Raw genomic sequence first — 23,112 nt, forward strand, 5'->3', positions numbered from 1 at the left:
CCCTTGGCTTGGCTGGGCACCTGCAGTACTGCTGGCAGTGATCAGTACCTGAACATGCCTTTTACTTGTTTGGGGGTATGAGTTAAGTGCAATGCCCGATGACCAGATTCAGTAAACTTTCACTCATGTGTCATGATCAGACCATGGGTTGACATCTCTGTGTGAATGTCAAATGCACAGATGGTAGAAAGACTCCATATTGTTTGTCAGTGTGCATGTAAGCTGTTATTAGAATGATTCATGTTGAATTGGCTTTGTACTGACGTGGCAGATGATGGAGGCTGTGAAACAGTTTCACAAAGTTGAAGCATATTACCTGCATTTCTGAGGAGGAGGGTGCAATTCTGGCAACAAAGTTTAGTCAGTCCTTTCTAAGCACTGCCATTTGGCTAATGGTGTGGGAATGAAGGAGAAATCAGGAGAGACAGTTACTTGAGAAACGTTTCTGGAGACAGCCAAGGGCCTTAGAGTTCCTTCAACCAGTCCATCCTAAGAGGCTGATGAAATCAAGGAGCAGATCTTCATACTTATTATGCTGATGTTGCACTCAAACCTGCTTGGAGACCACATCAACACTACTTGCTGAGAGCAGCCATCACCTTGTACGGAGAACAAGTCTGGACTGCAGAGGAAATGAACTATAAAACAAAACAAGGCCAAACCAGTTTTCACATCTAGACAGTGGATCCACATCCCATGTCTGGAAATGCAAAATAAAGTGGGTCCCGAAGTACCCACTCTGTTAAAGTTTGAGCTGCCTTTTGAGAAAAGCTTCTGTGTTGCAGGACTGATGTCACCTAGCTGAAAGAATCTGTGGGCCTGCCTGTGACCCTGGGAGATATCTGCCTGCTTTAAGGGGAAAGGAGAGAGCCTTGTCCAGCAGGCGTCTCCCTGTCTGTGCCGGAGGACCCAGCTGTCAGGTCCGGCATGAAAAGCAGTCCACAAACATCAGAAGAGACATGGAAGAGGGTAGACCTGCGATGTGCTCAGAGTCCCCCAGTCTCCCTGCCCGAATGCAGAGTCAAGTCTTACAGAGGAGAGGTTGTGCCCGACTTGCTAATGTAAACTGCAAAGTAAAGACTGCCTAAGTCGGAGGCCATTGCAAAGAAAGATGCAGAAAGCCTCCTGCTGACTCTACATTCATTGCACTTCGGCGATTATGCTAGTACTCAAGAACAAACAAGAAAGATTCCTTCACCAAAACACTGAAGTAAACTGCTGGAGGGGTTTCATAAAGCCGCTGCAAAGAGGAGGCCTGGATGCCCAACAAGGCTCGGTGATTGTGACAGCGTGCCCTGTCCACCAGCACACAGGAGCTTGGTATATCTGAGTGTACACCACATCAGGCAATTCCACAGCCCGGAGAGGCTGACTGTAAACTTTTAGCTCAGTTTGGTGGGACCGTTATTAGACATTGCTATCCTCACACAAACAAGTCACAGAATGCTGAAAAGCTGCTCCTTTTTAATATAGTGAACCTTCACATGAGCTTTAATTGTGAATACTTCCTTGTCGCATTTTGCAGAGCACCCTGTAGGGCATCCTGGTGGATTTGCTTATTAACACATGAGCAGAGCTAAGGTCTGTTGTGATTAAAATAGTTATATTTTCTGAAAGGACAAGCACTGAGCTGGATGTTGCATTGTTACACCTACACTACCGCCTGAGACTCCTTGGACTGCTCACCCTCGCTACCCTGAGAGTCAAGTGCTTACCACTACCACTTAGTACTTGGACAGTATGCAGAGCCATACAAGGACAGACCCCAAGACACCAGCGGCAAAAGACCTCAATGGCGACAATGGGTCCCCAGTAGCAACTCTATGCCATCTCTACATGAACGGGGTCAGTGAGCTGCTGTTATACATGGGACATACCTACAATCAGAAATGAGTTGTTCTCTTTCCACTGAACTTGCAGTTTTAATCAAACGCAGAATGAGAAAGTCAAAACATGTCAGTTCATGCCTTTCAGTTTCACTCCCACCTCACCAGAAAATGAACCACGCCCACTTACCCCTTTGCACTTGAAAGTAGTGCCTGGAGGAATGCCCCATTGTGTAATTGTCAAATAGTGGTGAAGGGTCAGAAAGATAAATTATATATTTAATTCATATGTTCATTTTTTTGTTCAAAATTATCTAATAAAGAAAAAAAGGCTATTCAATCATTTCTGGAGTATCCCAAGTACATATGCAAATTATTTCCACTTCGAGCCATATCATAATGTGAGCTAAAATGTTTCATTACAGAACTTCAATCCTCTTTACCCTTAGTTACGTATAGTATGTTAAACATCTATCCGCAATAGAAAATGATGCACAAAATAATTTGTGGTGACCAGTACCCTTCGGTCCTTGGGCAAGGAGGAGTGGATTGGGACTAAGTGCCACAAATCCACTGCTCTACCACTGAGCAAGAAAGGAGATTTTACCAAATCTTCCCGACCGTGAGGCAAAACTAGGATGATACCGTGAAAATAGTTCCCTTTGAGCAAGGAGAGATAGTTATATGCACGATTACCCCTTCCTGGCGCTGAGGCAAGGTTGAGAAGGAAAGAAATCTAAGCCTTACCCGTCGTTATTTTGGAATTCTTTGACCAATTTGAACACTAAATTTGTGTTAAAATCATTAATGCATGACTTCCAGGGAACCGAAGGCACCACTTAACTTCCTTATGCTACCATAGATGATTTACACAGTCACAAAACAATCCTGTACTAATTAAGGGGCAGCCAACAGATTTACAATTAATTAATAAAGCACTCATTAACTTGCAAGAAAGAGCTCAGAAATAAAACAAAATGTGATGTGTGTGGGATTTCTCTACAGAGGGGGGTCAGTATATAAATTGACTTACCACATGCCCACATATCAACAGGCTTCCCATAGGGATCTTTCCTTAAAACTTCAGGTGAAAGGTATCCTGGGGTCCCAGCGAAACCTGTGGAGGGAAGAGCAAAGGGAAATAAAGCTAGATGTACATTACATACACTTCAAGTCAACACTGCCTTTTGATATCACAATGCTGTGCTAGCTACAACAGGCAACACAATAATAACAGTAAGCTGAAACGACCCCTTGCACTACAGGTTCTGAAGGAAATGATTCTGCTAATAAGTACTGGGTGAAGAGCTGATCTGGAAATCCATGATCCTCCCACCATGAAAAACTCATGTGTTCTACTGTCATAAATATCCCAGTGTGCTTAGGAAATGAACTAAAGATTTTTCTTGTGTCACGTTAACACAGAGTACTTTAGCATATCATCCTTAACTTCTCTCTCCAATAAGAATGTGTTCAGCACTGGAGTGTCAGCTTCTGATTACCTCATAAAAGTGACAACTCTTGGTTTTTTGTTTGGCATTTTTAAGTATAATCCTTAAAAATACCCTTTTGATGTGTTTGCTCTAAGGCAAACATTAGAAGTTGGCATAAGCAGTAGTGTTCTTCATTACCCATATGCCATTGACATCCTACCTTGAGCCCATACATCTTAAAATATGTTAATAATCACTGGTTTGTTCAGACAGTAAATTTTCATCTATAGCCTGCATCAAAATGACACCTTCTGCAGCAATGATTTCATCAAATGGACTATACCACACCGCTTCATGTTTTCATCAGTTCTTCATATTATGCTTGAACCTTAATTACATACAAACACACACATGCAACGTTTGTTTACCTAGCTGCTTTCACCTGAGCTCACGTATGAGCTCACATGGTCTCTGTGAAGTTGAAGACCATCACCATATGGTAGCTACTACAGTCTTACCCTTAGCCATGAAACGGTCATCAGAATGTCAAGCAAACTGCATTCAAGTCTGTTCATAAACACTTATCGGGTTAAATGCACAGGTCATTGCAAGGGTTAAGGGATTCAAAAATATGACAGCACTCTTAACCACCACACACTAGTTTGCTAAATGGATTGGAGACAAACCCTAGAGATGAGCAACCAGCTCTCTTTAGGAGTCATAAAACTTACACACTGACCATCACTACCTCTTGTCTCATTTATAAGGGGCACACTATCAACTTACCTTCTCTAACCTTCATGAGCAAGAAACAGGATTAGCACTGTTGCCAGTAAAAGGTTTGTTACACAGGGTGCTACCATGGTGTTTGCATTGGTATCCAGGACACACAGATGCAGGTATCACTAAGCACTCCAAAAGGGAAGATATCGGGGGCCTCTAAAAGCCAGGCCTACAAACACAGAATGTGAGGCGGAAGATTGGCCTCACTTAACCGCCTCGTCTCTCAGAGGAGTCAAGCAGTTAAGGTCAGTTCCAGAGAATGGTGTAAGGCTGGACTACATACAGTACAACACAGTTATCAGCTGTACAATCATAATGTGAATTTCCAGCAGCCAAAACTGTATGACAAAACCCATATATTATCATAAGTAACAAATGGTGGATTCCAAAACAAAAGTCGATGTTACACAGTTTACAAAACAGTATACTCAATAAGTCCTAAAACAATATATCATTGAAAAACAGGGCCAGTAGCCAGGCATTATGGATAGCTTTTGTGTAGCTCTAATGCACTAACATGTCAATTCAGTTCCAGTGTTCATAAAGCTTGCAAAATATGTGAAACAGAGATCGCAGAATGTGACTAACGGTGTGTGTAATGAGCAATTACAATATTACTGGGTTTTTAAATAGCTGGCACTGGCAAACCAATATCAATACCAACACAACATAAGATAAATCTCCTTCCAAAATGGTTGCGAATTTTAAGGTTTAAAACACTAGAGGTGCTCAAACATCTAAACAGTACAGAGAAGGCAAAACATAAAAGCAATTCAAATTAAAGTACACATGGTACCTGTGCAGCAGAATAGTAGTGCATTCGAGTTGGGAGAAAGGACAATCTAATCAGTGAAAGGGACAGCTTAACAGCACCAGGGAGTTGTCTTTCTGGTTAGTTGGCTAGATAACAGGGTTGACCATGCACAGCACCACTGGATGAGCAATAAAAGAATGTGCTCCCGAGGCACATAATGTCGCTCCCCTACACAAAATGAGACCTGATCTAGCATGTAGCACTCCTCAATTTCTGAAGCAAAATCAGAGGGACTCATCAGCTGCTCAAATATGCATGTATGTTTTATTTGTACAAGGAAAGAAGGGCTGTGGAAGTGTACTTTTGGTGTCAATGTTGTGTTCCTTTAAGAGGTGTATTTTAGTTCCTTCTTAAATTGTAGCAGTCTCTGAGCAGTCCGGATGGATATACGGATGTTAGATGGGCACGGTGATGGCTCAAGATCTGCTGCTCACCAGCTGGAGTTTAACAGAGAGATGTCCTTCTGAAGAGTACCACTTTAGTTTTTGTCTGTGTAGACTTTCAGACAATTGCTCTACATCCAACTGACGACTTCAGACATGCAGGTGGTGAAGTTGGTCCTGGTACTAGATTTTTCACCTGAAAGTAAAAGGCTGAATTGGGTGTTGTAATGCGAGAGGATACTGAATCCGTGGGTCTGGTGATGTTAGCATGATGTGTCATGTGGGCTGAGGGAAGATCTTGGGGGTACTCAGCAGAGCAGGTTGGTGGCAGCTGAGGGGCTAGGCTGACTTGCTGCCTCTAAAGAGGAAGGAGCAGATCCAGGGGAGGGTGGATCCTTGTATGCCAGCTTCACTGAGGAGATGAATGAGGATGGTGTGGGGAAAGTGTCAAAAGGGGCAGATAAACAGAGTAGGATGAGGGTTGCCATCTCCCTTCTGTCCATGGTCAGATGGATACTGTCTGTGGTGATAGTGAGCGTGGTTATGGTGAACCTCACTCCAGATTGTGAGGAGTTAAGGAAGTGGCTGTTTATTAGGTTGTCAGCTAGTCCATCTTGATGATTTATGTTTTCCCATACCATTAGCAGGGTAGGGCAGGAAGGAGATTGGTTGGTTGTAAGCCAGCGTTTGTGGGTTCACTGAGGGTTTCTTCAGGAGGGCTAGTATTGTGTTGTGTGGGAGCATTTTTTATTTATATGCAAATAATGCTTATTTAGCGGTTGTAGAAGAACACATAACAAGGCCTAAATCGACATTGCTAGATCTTAGCCTGTTTTCCTTGACTAGCATTTTGCATTCATAAACAAAAAGGAGCTTTCAAGTTCACCTCTCTAGCTGGTGATCTTTTTCATTTAAAAAAAATAATAAAGCAAAACAGGTTTAATTTGCATGTTACTAAAGAAGCTGCAAATTAAATTGACTAATTTGTGTTCCACAACAAGGAAACTGTCAGGCGATGTCCTGCACAAGTAATAATTTCAAGGCCTGCTGCCCAGGTCACAACTGTGCGTCATCCATTGCTTAAATGGCTTATTGTACCTTATTTACTTCAATAATGCAACATCATTCCCCTTGTTCGTAGGCTTAAGGATGCTCAATTAATATTCACCTTATGTTTTTTAAATTATTTTTATAACGCAATTTATTCAATGTTGATTGCTTATTGTTATGCATCCTTGTTAGTACAGCCGTATAATGCAGAATCTCACCTCGTCAAGTAAGTCGTTTTTCATTGGCTGAAACCTATGTAATGAACCCTTTGAGGTATGTGTACAAGGCTTTTCTTGTCTTTCAATCTGAGTGGTCTCTAAGCCAGACTGTTATCTGAATCTATACTTAGGGGCATTTGGCTCTTTTCTTAATGGGGGACTACATGTCCATCCTTTTAAAGGATTATATTTAGACTTTCCTTGACGTTTGAACTGAGCGAATTTATCCTAGCCCTTTGGAGAACTAAATTTTAACTCAAGCTATTTACTTGCTTTCAAGAATTACTTAATGTTAGGACCTCTGGTAACTGGTTTAATGTCATGCATTATTGATTCTGATATTGAATTAGATTAACTATTTTTGCCTTTGAATAAACCCTTATGGTTTTGACTTTGAACTGTGTCCTGTTAAGATATTCTTTGTTGTCCTACGGCTGCAGTCCTGTGGGACTCACATGGCCCTGATACTGCTTATGAACACTTTGAACTTTTTTTTAGTTAAAGCACAAGCTGTTGAGTGTGGGTGTCAGAGTTGTGCTGATGATGATCTGTATCTTGGTGAAAATGTGGTTTGGACTGGGGATCAATGGTGCTTTTTAAGTGGATGGAGCTCATGGTCATTGTGATTTCAGACGTGATGATGGTAGTGGACTAGGTGGTGATGGTGGTGTTTTGGGGACTAGTCTTGTTGGGCCAGAGGGCTGTGATGGTGGAGGGGTCAGGTTGAGAGTCTAAGTTGCTCTAAATACTGCCGATCTTTTCTCTGAAAAAGTTTGGGAGTTTGGTGCAACGGTGCTGCGAGGAGGTGATAATTGTGGTGCTTGCAATCCAAGGAAGCCTGGATACTCTGGATGTATGTGGCAAAAAGTCCAAGCAGGTGAACCACAAGAAGAGCTACTTCCAACTTGCTGAGATAGGTAGCTGCCCAGTGCTAGATGTGTGCTAGGATGCCAGGGACAGTGTACCAGCAACGCTTGGCATTAACAAATACATTACAATACAAGGATGATTCAAAACCCAGGTGGGCACATTATAGCAAACATAATTACAACAGAATTGGCTGGCATATGGACAACAGCCTTAGACAGTACGATGCACTGTGCCTGGGAGGCTGTCAATATTGAAACTTCCAAATGTCTCTTTAAAATGTGGGCCTTCTCAAGAGAGTTGCAACAGAAACATCAGCTGTGGGAATCCCGGAGAGCTCCACCACCAGCTAGGTTTCTTTAAACTGACACAAAGGATGTAGGCAAACAATGAGGCGAAAAACATGTATTATCTGATATGTGGAACGACACCCTTCCATGTGTGGCACATGTGGCACAGCACTCTCAAAATCACAGAGGACAGAGACATGTGAAATGGGCAGAACAAACACTATATAAAAGAGTGTTCAAAGCTTTTGAATGCACTGCTAAAGTAACCAGTGACACAGAGGGAACTGATGCTTTGAATATACCCTTGGGACCGTAAGCATAGTTCTCAGTGGCAACTGAGCACATTTTATCATGTTTATGAAATGTGTACCTCAAAAGGATTATGAGACTGGTCAACAGTCAGTTAGGGCAATCAATTCTAGATGTTGCTCTTCTTAAGTGATTTTCTAGTCTAAATATAGGTTTGTTTTGTTGGCAGCAAATCATTTTGTAGAAATATCAGTCTAAAAACTATAAATGAAACTAGTGGGAAGTTTGTCTGCTGTGCTATTCAATGCAAGGGATCTCAGGGGTTTGGCTTAGAGCCCTTTAGCACTGCCTGGTGGTTGCTGCATCCCTATGCAGACTCTATGAACAAAACTGTAAGAACATGATGGTTGGTGGGCCATAAGTGGACTGTCTAGTGAAGGATGTATATTGGCAGCAGGATGCCTCTCTTTCCCAACACCCTGAATTGCTAATTGAGATGACGGGATATCTAACAGCCAGGAAGCTTTTCGATGTCAAGGGAAAGCTTCCATCATGGAGAGATCAGTTCATGAATGTAGCACGGAGGGAGGGGTAGACATGGTCTATCAAAGATGACACCAGCTAAAGTGTAGCTGTTGATGTTAGTGATAGAGGTGGTGTTTTAATGGAGTGTGATAAAGAGTTACATTGTTCTGAACAATTATCTGTATTTGCTTTGGGTTCAGAGATTCTGTCCATTTTGAATACTTTTGTTTAATAAATATTGATTATGGAAACACAATTTCTAGAGCATTAAAATAACAGTCACTGCATCCATAGGCTCAATATATACCCAATAGTAGGTCAGAAGCACATTTTCATGTTTTTCCCTTCTGGTGGATATAGGTTGCATCTTACATTCTATGTTGCTAGGAGGTCCTTCCTCAAAGGAAGATCCCATCCCGTCTCCAGCCAACAGGTAGTGCAAACCACAATTAAAAGCTGTTACTGTGTGCCCAAACTTAGTCTCAGACATATGAAATATCTGGCATACAATGCACCTGATTGGATGGCCAGGGGAAAGAAATAGCATCATTAACGTCTATTAAGTGTCTGTGGCAAACTCCACAGGTGCCTGCCTCTGTCAGGGTCATTTTGGGTCAAAGGAGTAAAAAGGAACCTGTACTACCTAAACATACTGACCAGACAGTATGAGAAGATAAAAAGAAAAGCAGACAGGGAAGACATTTAATTACATGTCTCTCTCAAAAGAATCGTATGGTCACTGGTATACAAAGATTTCTCTATACTTGAATGTTCACCAGACAAACAAAACATTACCACAAATTAGTCAAAGAAAACCGTACTCACAGACTTGTGTCAAATTCACAGGCAGCTGTCAGGATTGCAGTAAATGTTTACACAGAAAGCAATAACAAATGTCCTCACCATCAACAGGCAGTAAGATAGTGAGGAAACCTTTGGTAAATGGTCACAGGGTTCAGTTGTGGGGGAGGTGGTGAGAGGCTTCGTAGTACCGGGCTAGCTACAATGAATATCAGACACTACTTAAGCAATATTGGTTTAGGAAATGGGGTACTCAGAAGTAGGCATTAGTCAGGGTGCTGCAAGTGGTTCCCATGGCTTTGCTCAAGTCTCTGGCTTGAATAGCTAACAAATCCATCACTTCTTTCCCCCAGTTTGTTCCTAATGGTGCAAACAACACAGCAATGGCGTAAGTACCAGATTTGTTGTTACTAGCAAAAATGCTACAAGATTTGTTGAGTTTCAAGGATATGTTGGTGCCGCCAGCATTCCCTGCATCCTAGTAGAATCCCTGTTGATTCAAACTCAACCTTTTGTTCCTCTCTCACAGATGTGCCATTATCAGCAAGTCAGAGAGAGCAGGAGCATCATGAGTAGCAACCAGGAAGCGAGGCGTCTTCCATTTTGGCTGAGGAGCTGAGTAGACGTTTACTTCAATCAATCAACATTTATTAAGTGCGGCTCATCACCCATCGGGTCACAAGGGTCTAGCTCAGGGGCGCGGGTCAGTCGAAGAGCCAGGTCTTGAGGTCCTTCCTGAACTGAGCTAGCGATGGGGACTGCCTGAGGTGGAGCGACGACATGCTCCAGGTCTGTGTGGTGAGGCAGGAGAAGGATCTTCCTCCAGCCATGTTCTTCCGGATCCTGGGGATGGTAGCGAGGGTCAGTTGTGTGGAGCGTAGTTGCCTGGACAGGGTGTAGGAGAGGCAGTGGTTGAGGTAGGTAGGTTCGACATTGTGGAGGGCCTTGTATGTGTGGGTCAGGAGTTTGAAGGTGATGCGTTTGTTGACTGGGAGCCAGTGTAGGTCTCTCAGGTGGGCAGAGGTGTGGCTGTGGCAGGGGATGTCCAGGATCAGTCTGGCTGCGGCGTTCTGTATTCTCTGGAGCCCTGCTTGGAGTTGTTTGTTGATTATGGCATAGAGTGCATTGCCGTAGTCAAGTTTACTGCCAAAGAGTGCCTGGGTGACTTTTCTCCTTGTGTCAATGGGGAGCCACTTGAAAATCTTCCAGCGCAGGCGAAGGATGTGGAAGCATGATAAGGAGACGGCATTGACTTGGCGAGCCATGGACAGTGATGAGTCGCGAATGATGCTGAGGTTGCGGGTGCTGTTGGTTGGAGGTGGGGCAGTTCAGAGCCTACTGGGCCACCAGGAGTCATCCCAGGCAGAAGATGCGGGCCCAAGATGAGGATCTCCATCTTGTCCGAGTTGTGTTTGAGGCAGCTGTCCCTCATCCAATGGGGACTGCCTTCATTCCATTTTAGCTGCAGATGGTTTGTTGGTGTGGGAGAGAATGAGCTGTGTGTCGTTGGCGTGTTGAGCCCGTGGTGTCTGATGATCTCAGAGAACGGGGTCATGTAGACGTTGAAGAGGGAGGGGCTTAGGGAGGAGCCCTAGGGAATTCTGCATCTGGTTTCCGCCAGCTTCGAGGTGAAAGGTGGGTGCCTGACTCTCTGGGCTCAGCCAGTGAGGAAGGGGCAGATTTATTTCAGAAACACATTTTACATGTATGCCTCCGTGAGTGGCGGTCTGGGAGATAGTAGATGCTACTTTTCTTCTGCCGTCTCGATTTCTGTCAAGGAGTTGTACATGGAGCCTAAACCCTAGGTCAACTCCCTCAGATATTCACTGAGCAGCAGCCTAGTCAGCAGTGCTTAATTTCTGCTTGTTGTTTCCGGTGCTGAGCACCGGCACTTATTTTTGAGAACCCGGGCTTATTCTCATGCCTCAAGCATTTGTTGCGAGCAAAAGACACAGATGGGAAAGACGAAGGAAGGGAAAAACGAAAAAGCGTCATCAAGGGAGAAAGTAGAAAGCTGCAGGATGAGGGGCAGGGGTGGCCGTAAATGGATTGAAGAGGCCCGAGATGGCTTCAGGATTACGCTGCCTCAGTATTCAGTGCTGGCAGATTTAATTACAGCAGCCTCGTGTTTAAGAGGAGGGCTTTGAGCACCGGCACCTTTTTATTTACAAATTAAGCACTGCTAGTCAGGTAGTGCACACATAGGTCGTTTGCAATACTGTAAAGTTCTGTTTTTCAGAAGCACAAAGTCACTAGGTGTGGTATAGTGAAACAGGGTGACAACTTGAGCACACACATCATACATTGGGTTTCATACATATTTGCAAACACAATTTCACACACACTCGTATCCTTCACCAAGATTATAATTTGAAATTATGAAACTGCTGATTCTGTCTTTTTAAGCTAAGCCACCTAACACGTTTCTCAGTTATCGATCTCAGAAGAAAGACAGGCTGAATCTCCCACTTCAGAATTATATCTTATTGAGGGAACAGAGATCATGCATCAGAGTGCATCAACAGGAAAAGCTATTAACCCAGTTTCTATCCTGCTGCATTAAAAGTATGCGGCCTCAGGAATGTTACATCCAATGAAGATCACAGCACACGCCAAAAACTTGCCATTGGTTAAAATGCATTATTGCCCAACGCAGTGGTGCACATTTTGCTCACCTTGTCTAATGGAAAAGAGACACTTAACCAAGCTTTCCAAACAACTTAGTAAGGGTCTTCTGTCAAGTGCCTGGACACTTCTGCACACATGTTCAGTTTCAACTGCGATATCTCCAGTAATAAATTGAGGAAGGCACATACACTGTAGAAAATCTACCATTTCCTTCTGTAACACTATGCAAGCTCTCTGTGCCATTTTCACTTCCCATCATAAACAGAAGTCAGCTAAGAAAAATACTTGAGGGATTAAAATAATTGCACATGACTATAACAAACATTCTCAACGTAGAAGCACCTACAACAGCCGGCTTTAACCAGAAATTACAAAATACTGCTCTACCTCTCTGTGTGCATGGAGAGCAGGTCCATGCCGTGCAGGTGGGGTGAGGGTTGGGCATCCTTTAGAGCCCCATCACCCACTCCAAGGTGTATGAACATATAAGATATGGGAGTATGAGGGGACCTTACAACATTCTGTAGCGGGGGTGGAGGGAGCTTGTATTACACCACTTCTATTAACATTTTAGGGACCAGTACCACACCTTCACAGTCATGTTAAACACAGCAACTGTAGGACACAACATAAATATTACAAAACAATACTTACATGCAGTGAGTGATACTCTGCATGGATAAACCCTCAACTAGGCGGCTATTCAGGTGCAGATCAAAAATTTGATTTTTCTTAAAGTGCAAGCAGTATGAGCTAGATTTCAGATGCAAACCTCCCTGTGTGGTTACCAATGGTCAATCTGAGGTGAGTGAAAGGGCTTAAAAACAGCAGCCAAATACAGGAAAGGGGACATTAAACTGATGTAGTCTAACCTTTAGTAGAGAACCTCATGTCACAAAAGTTAATCAGAATGTGACAGCTTATGGTTTATGTTAACAGTAGTTTAATGGTTGACACGCATTTTAAATGTGCACTTGCTTGCATTTCAGAGTTCGACTTAAGTGGCATTTGAATTTAAACATGATAGAGGGATAAAATGAATGTTATAAAGTAATTTGGATTCTAGATTAACAGTACATGTATAAACAATATTGAATTTCTAACGATTAGTAAACAATTAATATGTTTCAAAATATGTGCAAAGTGAGAGAAATACAATTCTCTGTTGCACATAATAGAACGCAGTAGAAAAGCTTTTTGGGCTGAAATTAAATAAATTATACATGTTAGTGAAATATCAATGCTGAAATTGTAAGTTTGCATACAACATATTTCACTAAAACATACTAACTAAATGCATTATTATTATTCTCTTGTGTTAGCATGAGTGAGGCCGGTTGAAGCTTGTAATTTGCGTCCGTGCTAGAAATGCTGATTCGTTTCCTAATGTAAACTTTCTTTTAGGTTATGTTCTCATGAGAAACTTAGCTAGTTAGCTAGCTATTCGTTTAGCATAGAGAGAATGTAGCATAGTGTCCTTGAAGGAAGAACATTGTGAAATGTAGACTGGTATCCTAAACAATTGTTTCAAACTCATGTGGAGTCGCAGAGATGGAAGACCTGGGAAAGAATTAGACAGTTACATCATGGTGTCTGGTGACCGACTACTATTGAATGATACCCCTTCAATTTGACATGAACAGATATCTTTGACAAATCAGAAAGCTCTGTGAATTCTAAAATATTGATGGACATTTGAACACTGAAGCAGTCCTGAGCAGTCAGAGACAGATCCTTGCAGTCCCCAGATGCTGTCCTGATGCTTGCTGATCCTGAAGATTCCCTGAATGTTGTACCTTCACAGAGATATCGTCCTCTGTCATGTGCCCTTTGAAATGCCTTTGTAATTTTAGAAATTATTTTCTTTTCCCCTTCAGAAAAATCTTGACTGAGCTTCTGATATGCTGACACTTTCCTTGTTTTGTTTTCTTTTGCCTAACTTGGTGATCTGCAGTCCGTGATTCTTTTTTTCTGAATTAGTTTTGCCCTTTTTATGCTATTTGTATTTTGCCTGCATGTGTTTCTCCCTGTAGGAAAGTCCTCTTTTTTGCCCTGGTCACCCCCAAACGGTTTGGACAGATACTGCTGGTTACTGACTCTGGCTGTGCCCTGGGTACTGCTTACCAGTCCCAGGGCCAGTGCTCCGTGTAAAGTGGATATGCAAATTAGGCTACTTATAACTGGCAAAATTAACCGACCTATAAGTCCCTAGTAAATGGTAGGGCATGTAGGTTTAGGGACCCCAGCATGGGTAGTGCACCCATAGATGCACTGCTGATGTGCCCAGTGTCATTTTAAAGGCATGCTTGCCTTGCTGTCTGCTTTTAAATTAAAGTTATATGCAAATTCGACTTTGGAATTAAAATACTTCCAAAGTCTTAAACTACCTTATCTTTACATATAAGCCACCCCTAAGGTGTGCCCTATATGCCCCTACTCTGTTGAGTGCAATGTAACTATAACTAGGGATGTTATAAAAAATAGTTTTATAAGCTCAGGTGAGGTAAAACAGCCACATTTGTTTTTCCCTCACTATAGTCAATGACCTCCATAGGCTAAAATGGGAAGACTTTAATTTAATTAGCAAAGTACCCTTAAGTGTCTGTTATCTCAAGTTTGCTGTCAAATTAATTGTTATAATGAATCACAACTTACAATTGTTGGATTTAATATAACTTATTCGGATAAAGAGTTTTACACTCTACCTAAAAAGTTGACAACTTCAGCCCTGTAGTGACCTTCTCTAATTGGTCAGCCTCTGGCAGCCTGGCCAGGCTGCATTGATGAGGTGTGAAGTGGCCTGGGCTAAACACAAAGATGTGCGCCTGGGGAAGGAGAACTCCCCTCAGCAGATGGAGAAGCAGGAAGGGGGAGGGCTGCCAAACTGGTCTTCCAAGCAGGGAAGGACATTTGGAGGAACCCAGCACCTCCCTCACATCCTGCAAACCCAGACAATTAGGTGCCCCCTTGATTAGATTAGGAGAGGGCAGGAGATGGGTGTGTTTATGATTTTTAGCCACACCAGTGGGTGGGCTCAGCCAGATGTAACCTCCAAAAATCAGTTTCAGCCATGATGGATTTTTGAGGAATGTTGCTCTCTGGGTTTGATTTTTGCCACACTTCCCAGGAAGTGGTCATCCCAGGGGAAAGGACCCTGCATCTGATTGGAGAACCAGGACCCCCCCCCCCCGTTTTTCACCCAGGTGCAAGGATATAACTGGCAGAGCTGCACCCACACCACAGATCCCTGCAAGGAAGAACATCAGAAGAAGGACTGCCCTGCTGGACCCCTGACTTGCACCTGGACACTGCACTCTTAAGGACTGCACCAGCTGCACACTTGGGCTTAACCACAAGAAGGACTTTGCCTGGCTTCTTCTGATTCAAAGAGTGACTCCATGTTTGCTACCGGTGAAAAATTGCAAACCAGCTCCTGTAGAAACTGACCAGCTGACCACTGTTCCGGTGGCCAATTTGGAGTTTGTGTAAGGTGCATTCTGGGTGCTGTAGTCCGCACCCCCAAGGAGCAACTCAGAGCTTCTGGAACCTTGGGGTGAGCTGTAGACCCCAAAAGGACCTTAAAAGACCTTCTGGAAGAAGATCCAGAAGTCTGGAGAACTTTTTGGAAAAAGCTCCATAAAGGGACCAATCTGCCGCGGCAACTCTAGCCAGCTTGTCTCAACCGCGACCCGGCCTGACTTGTAGGTTCGACCCGGTGAAGAAAATCTCAGAAAAAGTGACTAAAGTCCAAGGTAGAAGTTGACCAGGACCTCCTGCACAGGGTATTCAAAGAACGGTCCAGGGACGTCAGATCAAGAGTCAGGTTTGCCACCGTCGAAGGATTTTCATATTGAAAAATCATCTAAGTCCGAATGTAGAAATCTTCACCGAGGGCTCCCGCTGCGCGTATCCGAGGAAGGGCTCAGGAGTTCCGATCAGACTGGCGATGTCCCGCTGAAGAAAATCTTCAAGAAACGACTATGTCCGAAGGTAAACTTTTGTCTGAGGCCTCCCGCTTGCGGTAGCCGACCAGGGCTCCAACGCGGCGGGCCTTAAACTTTGACTTTGCCCCAATCGAGGTGCGACCCAATGTCCAGATTGGCGCTATTCGTTTCTAAGCGCTAAAAAACATTAATTCTTTAAAAATTCATATGTCCGGTTCCCTTTATCCGATTGTATTATTTTTTGTGTTATTTTAAAGCTAAAAATATTTCCTAATTTTATAAATTGGATTTTTAAAATGTTTCCTGTGTTTTATTTAATTACTGTTTTGTTATACTTGAATGCTTTACGCTTTGTCTCCTAAGTTAAGCTTTGTCGCTCGTTGCCAAGCTACCAAGGGCTGAACTGTGGTTAATTTATTGAGACCTTATGGAACATAGTGGGGGTTAGTGGCCTACTGCTTGGTAGTTACCTGCCCTTACCAATAACCCAATTTCCAACAATCCCCACTTGTGCATTTCCCTGATTTAGTTAGTTGTAGGGTTGACCTGTGCCCAGCCAAAGATTGAGACTGCTAATTTGAATTGACTGATGATTGTTGACTGTGAGTAAAGCATCAGCTCTGTAATGCAGATATTCTTGTTGATGATATGTATTATTCTTCTTGAATGCTTAGTTTTATTAATGTTAGTTTGCCTAAATATATTTTGAAGCCTTGGGCAACCCTCTGTGATTATGTACCTTTATAACTTGGTTTTGGGCATCATCTACATGACTTTGAGCTTGTGTTTGTAATAAAATTATAACTTTATTTCCTGATTGGATTTTTCTTTCCATTGCCATACTGGTCATGGTGTTTAAATAGTTTGGGGTTGTATTGAAATTGTGTTGATGGTTCTATCACACAACTTACTGGGCCCAAAGATTCATCCACTTGAAGAGCATTAATTCCTGCAAGAGAGGAAAATGCTACCACAAAACTATCATATGTTCAACAAACTACTAAAACACGGACTAAAGATATACTGCAGCAACACATACTTACCAAACCAGGCTTGCTGGTCCCCCTGAACTTCTATGGCAAGACCAAAATCTGCAAGCTTTACTGCGGCTCCTTTGGATTTGCTAGCTAAAAGCAAGTTCTCAGGCTTTGAAAGAAAGAGGTCAAGATAAAAAGGAAACTGTTAATATATTTACTAAAATAGTATTTTTATCCTGTGAATTAAAAAAGGTGAAACAGGCATCAACTTGATTTTTCATTTTGTAAGGGCCACCATGCAGTGAGAAAAGGATGACTTTTTCCTAGCATAGTGGATTACTTAATATGCTTGGTTGCTTAATTTCAAGAGGGTTAACTAATGAGTGCCAGTAACACAGTTGGTATGGTCCTTCTTTAAATAGCGGTGTGACACCCACTAGTGTCTTATATGTACAAGAAGTCATTATATACCAGGAGAAATGACTAGTCAGAATAAATTGAAATTGGGAAGCCTACATGTTCATATGCAGTTTAGATGCAATGAATACTAAATAGATCTAGAACTTCCAGTCTGGACAAGCAGACAGGCATTGTTTATTGGATCAATAAAACAGATTGATGTGCCACATGGTCTAAGCGCTGTACCTTGGCAGTAGTATCTGTCAGCAGTATCAATAGCCTGACAAAAACATTTGCAGGATAGTTCAAAAATATTCACAACTGTGTTCCTCAAGGCTGACATTCATAGCATGAAATCCCACTGCATAAGTGAAGTAAACAGTGAGTAGAACCATGAATGAGGACTGGGATATATGATGAGCAGCAGGAATTATATTCCAAGATCTGTAATCATTGGCCTGTGTGATACAGTTTTAAGTGGCAGCAGGTATGGACCCAGGTACAAGTGATAGAAGAATGAATTAAAAAAAGGAGTATAGATTTGGAAGTTTCCCTAATGGTCTCTGTTGGACTGCACATTCTGACCCAAAAACCTCCCCAGGTTTTTGCTCTTGGGCCTCCGTTCTTTGGATCCCCTGCTGTGATTCTCCTTAAAAGAGCCTCACCCAGCGTAAAATTCTGTTAAACATGGATTCGAGTGGCAACAGTCAGTGCCTCTTTTCAAATAAGGTCGGTGCTGTGTGCAACTAAGGTGAAGCGCTTTGAAAAGACTGCACATGTTCACATCTGTGTGTACAAGTGTAGGGGTGAGAGAAGGACTCTTTCTTTGACTCAACCTGGCATCAGCACACAGATAGCACATGAGCAGATGAGAATCAGGTTAAATTGGCTTTGGCCTTCTAAGGCCTCATAATTAAACTGGCAATGTAAAAAGAAATGCCACCTTTCCTTTTGGCTGAAGTTTAAACACTGTAGTGGCCAAACTGCTCTTACACTGAGTACACATTTGTTTATGCACTTGTAAAATTAAGCCTTAATGGAATTCATGTGAGCTAACCTGTTACATCAAGCTAATTACTCTGCAGATGCATCTCTTGACAAGCACTTGCAGGTGGTTCCCACATAGGACACCAGAAAGGTCTCAGCTTGGCCCAGGCAGAGGCAGTTGTCCCAGTTTTCACAGAGTGCTCTGTAGGGGTGCCGGACAACCAATGGACTGCTCCCTGGAAATGCCAGTTGGGAGAAGAGAGGTGATGCTGCATAAACTCTGAATTAGGTAGAGATCCCATCTTCTAGATCTCTTCACCTCCATATGTAAACCCCTGCACAGGGAAAAATACCCGAGATGAAGAGGGGAAGGAACAGTACAGACACACAAGGCAAATTAATCCCAGTCTGTAGTGTGGAGGGCCCATCGTGGACTTGTATCCCTGGATTTTTGACTGTGTCTCCAAAGCTATTAACACTTGTTCCTCACCCCTGTTGTGGGGCCAGGAGAGGGTGAACAAGATGGGGGCCATGAAGGAAGGTGGTCCTCCTTGGACTTATATGGACTGGTCCTGCCACACAAGCACCCTGCAAGCGGCTGAAGGCCTGTGGGAGTCATCTTTCTTGAGGATCATGGAGTGCTGCTATCAAGTCAGGAGATTTTAGGGGCTATGCAGAAAGTAAGGTTCAGGGTCTTACAGACTGCTGCTTGTAAGGGAGGAAGTAGCAGTACCAAGTTGCTCCTAAACTCCTTAAAGTTACATCTACATTTTTAAGGTCAGGAAGACGAACAAGTGTCACCAATCCACTGCTTTTTTCCAGCTGCAGTGAGTGCACTGCCACGGGTGTCCTGAGCCTGTAGCACTTGTCTTGGCAATCAAATTCTAAATAGGTTTTGGAATTCATTCCTGGGAAGACCGTGTGGCTTTGTGTGACCTGGATAACCTGAGCATGAATCAATGTTTCTTTTATAATTCGTGTTTAACAGGACCTGGAAAGGACGTTTTCCCCATTACTCCACCCTCAGCCTTTGGGGCAGGGCTAACTGTCCAAGCCTGGAGTGGCTATGTGAGAAGAACCTCCACCTAAAGGCACTGATCCACAGCTACTTTAACAGACAGGGAAGACTTAAGGTTATGCCCCTTCATCTCTGGGAGACTAGCTGTGAGACAGACACCAGTTGCACTGCAGTACTCTGCTGAGCACTTTCTTCACTGGCTGTGAATAACCTGGAACTGAAACAAAGAGTGGTTTGGGAGTCCCATTTTAATACACAAATTCTAGACAGGTGATGTGAATCCACTGTCTCAACCTGCAGAACTGGTTTGGGGTGGTTCATGTCCTACTCTGGCTGCTCTCCACACAGTTTTCACACCGCAGATATCACTGAAGCTGTCTCTGACCTGTAGCACTCACAACTCAGACAGAATGAGATATGTCCAGTTTCTCAATCTGGCTGTCCTCAGCCCCCCTGAAGAAGTAATCAGAGACATACAATAGGGAAGGCATCAATTAGAAAATTTCTGACCTCCCACAACAGAGACTGCAGTCCCACCTGCACCCATACCATCCACAAAAAGGCAGTACTAAGAAAGCTAAACTGAAGCTCCTTGCTAATAAAAAGGCCCCATGGAATTTCTAAAGGCAGCCTTGTCTCCATCCTTCTCACTGAAGAGTCTGGTCTCCTCCCTACAGGTACTGGAATGCAGGGAATATACTTCCACTCTCAGGGAGAGCAGTCCTCACCCTCTGTCTTGTGCTATGCCAAGCCAGTAACATCCAAAATCAATCCCACTGGATTCCGTTACTCAGGCTCACTATAAACACAGCTTATCGCCATGTGCTAGATACACTACACATGTGCTTGACATACACGAGATACCAGAGCGCGGCTCTGCACATGGACATAATAGCAGATTTTTTTTTTTTTTACACAAGTGGCCCACTAGACCTCCCTTCGGGTGACACAGATAAAAGGTCTGGCCACACAATTGATCTTTCTAAAACATGGTATGCACCCACCACCGTTTATGCTCTAGGCCAAGACAGGGACAGCAGTCTTCTGCCCACAATAAAGACATGCGTGGTGCGCTCCTACAGGGGAATAACTTCCATTGGTACAACAGGTGCAGTGGCACTTATGGCCCAGAAGCCTGAGAGGCCTACTGAACGCAGAGTACTGCTGTATTTTATAATTCATCAGCAACTAGGGGGTCCATATCCTTCCTTGCACTAAGGCCCATGACACGCTGGAAACACTACTGGTTCCTCTATGTCACAGGACAGGTCGAGGACCCCGCAAAGTCAGGGACAAGCCTGGGTATCTGTGCATCTGTTATATTAGTGAAAAATTAAGGCCAAAATAAAAGCCTTCTTTACTAAATATACATGCAGTTAGGCACTCAGGGCACAGAAACAAGTCAGTCTACCAACCCCGTCCCAACAGGCACTAAAGAAAGGATCCATTGAAAATAGATTTGTGAAGATTACCCTAATCTTGAAGATGTAGCACCCCAATGGGCACTGCAAACACTGACCCAAAATCAAGGATGTTTTTCAGACTGAACACCCTTGCACATCAAAACCAAGAACCCTGCTATGCGTACATAGTCGACCAAGATGCTGTAAATGGGAATTTTTAATTCACAGCAACATCTGTAATATATCACTTCTTCTGGGACTAAGTGCCTTCTGTTTGGCAATCTTTTATATGAAATACAATTACTCATTTCCAACTGGCAGCAAACATCGATGCTGCCTTTAAAAATGTAGGTTACTGTCTATCATCTTTATAATGATAATTGCTTCCATCCACGTTAAAGGTATGTGTGCAAAGATTTAAAGGGGACAAGGAAATCAAAGCCAGTGGTGCTGCATTACCACCATTGAGGGTGGTATTGGCAGCTACCTAAGGTTTTCAAAATTATCATCCAATGTTGAGGGATACGCAGGGTCTCAGGGTGAAAATTCAGACTGGAGGAATCACAAATCCAATATATAAGACTTGGCCTGAGAAGATTCCCCTCATATTCAGGGTTTCTCTCTCCCATTTGTTCTAACATGTCCCCTTTTCATGAGGTTACAGTTTCTGGAACAGTGTATGCATCAATACACTGTTGCTTTGTTTTGCTCTATGGATATGGGACTAGTGAGCAATTTGGCAAGTGCTTTCGTGGGACTTAAAACCTAAACCCCAGTTACTTTTCTAAGTCTCCATCTCACACTTTGAAGGTGCACAAAGACCTACCCAAAAATGTCAGGCACCCAAAAAAATATTTTCATAGCATTTGAAATGTTTGTAATGTCTGTAAGATTTTACAAGGTGTCACGAAGTGAACAATACCTGGTGTTAGCTGCTGCCTATTACATAGTACACAAGTAGACTATTACGCCCGGTGGCCAGTCCGGCTAGGCTAGTGTTAGGCCGATGAGCAAATTGAAAAAAGTACAAATGATATGCTTTTCATATTTATCGTGCATAACTTTTGCATATCCATTGACCACACAAGACATACTATTCCAGACCAACATCAACAACCTATCCATTTTGTATACACCTCACTCTGATCAACAAAGTTTGGCTGCACTTCTGATTGCAAAGAGGAACATGTGCATTAGGAATGTGGCAGACTGCAGATGATGGTAATGCTACATACTCTGTATGCATAAATGTGTTGTATGTGTGCATAAATGGCATGGTCAAAACCATGCCAACAGGATTACTGTCGTGCACAATCACCCCACAACCTCCTCCAGGATCCCTCTTCACGCTACTTTTTCTTCCCAACACAAATGACATATAGCCGAAATGTTCCTATTTTCTAAGCATGCACATTAAAAACTGCTCGCAGACCCGTCATCCCCAACAGCTATACTTGTTTCTGCCAATGCACTTAACATGAAAGCTGCCAGACTAGCTTTCATGTTCATGGATCTATTTTTCCATTTTGATCAATGAGGTAGATGGGCTACGTAACAGTTCAAACATTTAATGCAGCTTTAAACTATTCTTTCACACTCCTTCCTCTGAGCTGATGGGTTACTCTGCAACGCAAAATCCTGCTGCTATGAGAACAAGAACTGGCAAAGCCAACAGGTTAGGCCTGGCCAATGCCTGGTAACACAGACATTCACAAATGTTTAAATTCGCTGCATACCCAAATGTTGTTTATCAAAATAAAGCCTGCTCTTTGTCAAAGGATTCCTTTCTGTATAGAACGGATTAGGCAGATAAAGAATTTAATGCAACCAACAGCGTGACTGAGTGCACCTTTCTGATGTAAAATGGTAATTTGTGCATTACAATGAAAGGACGTCCTGGAAGGCATAGTGATGCACAAATAGTCAACAGCATAAGGTAGGGAAGTAATTCTCCTCTGGGTGGAGACATATTTTACTCTTTTTTTTTTTTTTTTTTTTTAAGAATGAGTCACTAACATCTTTCACACACCTGCACTGTCAAGCCTGACCTAGAAACTAGCAAGTGAGGTCAGAGTTGATATTCACTATAGGTCAAACTTGACCTCAATGTGTTTATGCTGGCATTTAACTTTTCCACTGGATGTTAACTATAGAAGTAGTACATATATTTTTGTGGGAAGCAAGTCACTCACTGCTATGTGAATTAAACTATTTTACCAAAAATGTAAGGAATTACTCCATAGTTTTTCTTACGACTTTATTCAATTCCTTTATACAAATTGTATACGTTCATAAACCATTCTCTTAACATTAAATTAATAAAAAGGTTCTCAATTCCTTGTACAAAACATTTACATCACTGTCATGCTAATTTACTATATAAAAACATTTGCAACCGATTTGAACAATCTTTATGTGATTCATCAGCCATCCAGATTAATAGTCTTTGTACAAGGGCCCTGGTCCTCACAGGAACATCAAACACGTTCTGCAGTTGAGAAATGCTTCTTCATATAA

General features: G+C 42.8%; 1 protein-coding gene across 25 annotated transcripts in view; it reads right to left on the reverse strand.

Annotated features, from left to right (window-relative positions):
• CAMK2D (calcium/calmodulin dependent protein kinase II delta) overlaps nucleotides 1-23,112 on the reverse strand; it is a 624,934-nt gene that overhangs the window by 187,881 nt on the left and 413,941 nt on the right. For all 25 annotated transcript variants that reach the window (XM_069242054.1, XM_069242030.1, XM_069242039.1 and 22 more), the window contains exons 7-8: nucleotides 16,855-16,957; nucleotides 2,860-2,943 (exon numbers count right to left, since the gene is read on the reverse strand). In XM_069242054.1, coding sequence (XP_069098155.1) covers nucleotides 2,860-2,943; nucleotides 16,855-16,957 — 187 coding nt within the window. The remainder of the gene's footprint in view (nucleotides 1-2,859; nucleotides 2,944-16,854; nucleotides 16,958-23,112) is intronic.

Source organism: Pleurodeles waltl, chromosome 1_2, assembly GCF_031143425.1.
Source record: "Pleurodeles waltl isolate 20211129_DDA chromosome 1_2, aPleWal1.hap1.20221129, whole genome shotgun sequence".
NCBI classification, from domain to species: Eukaryota; Metazoa; Chordata; class Amphibia; order Caudata; family Salamandridae; genus Pleurodeles; species Pleurodeles waltl.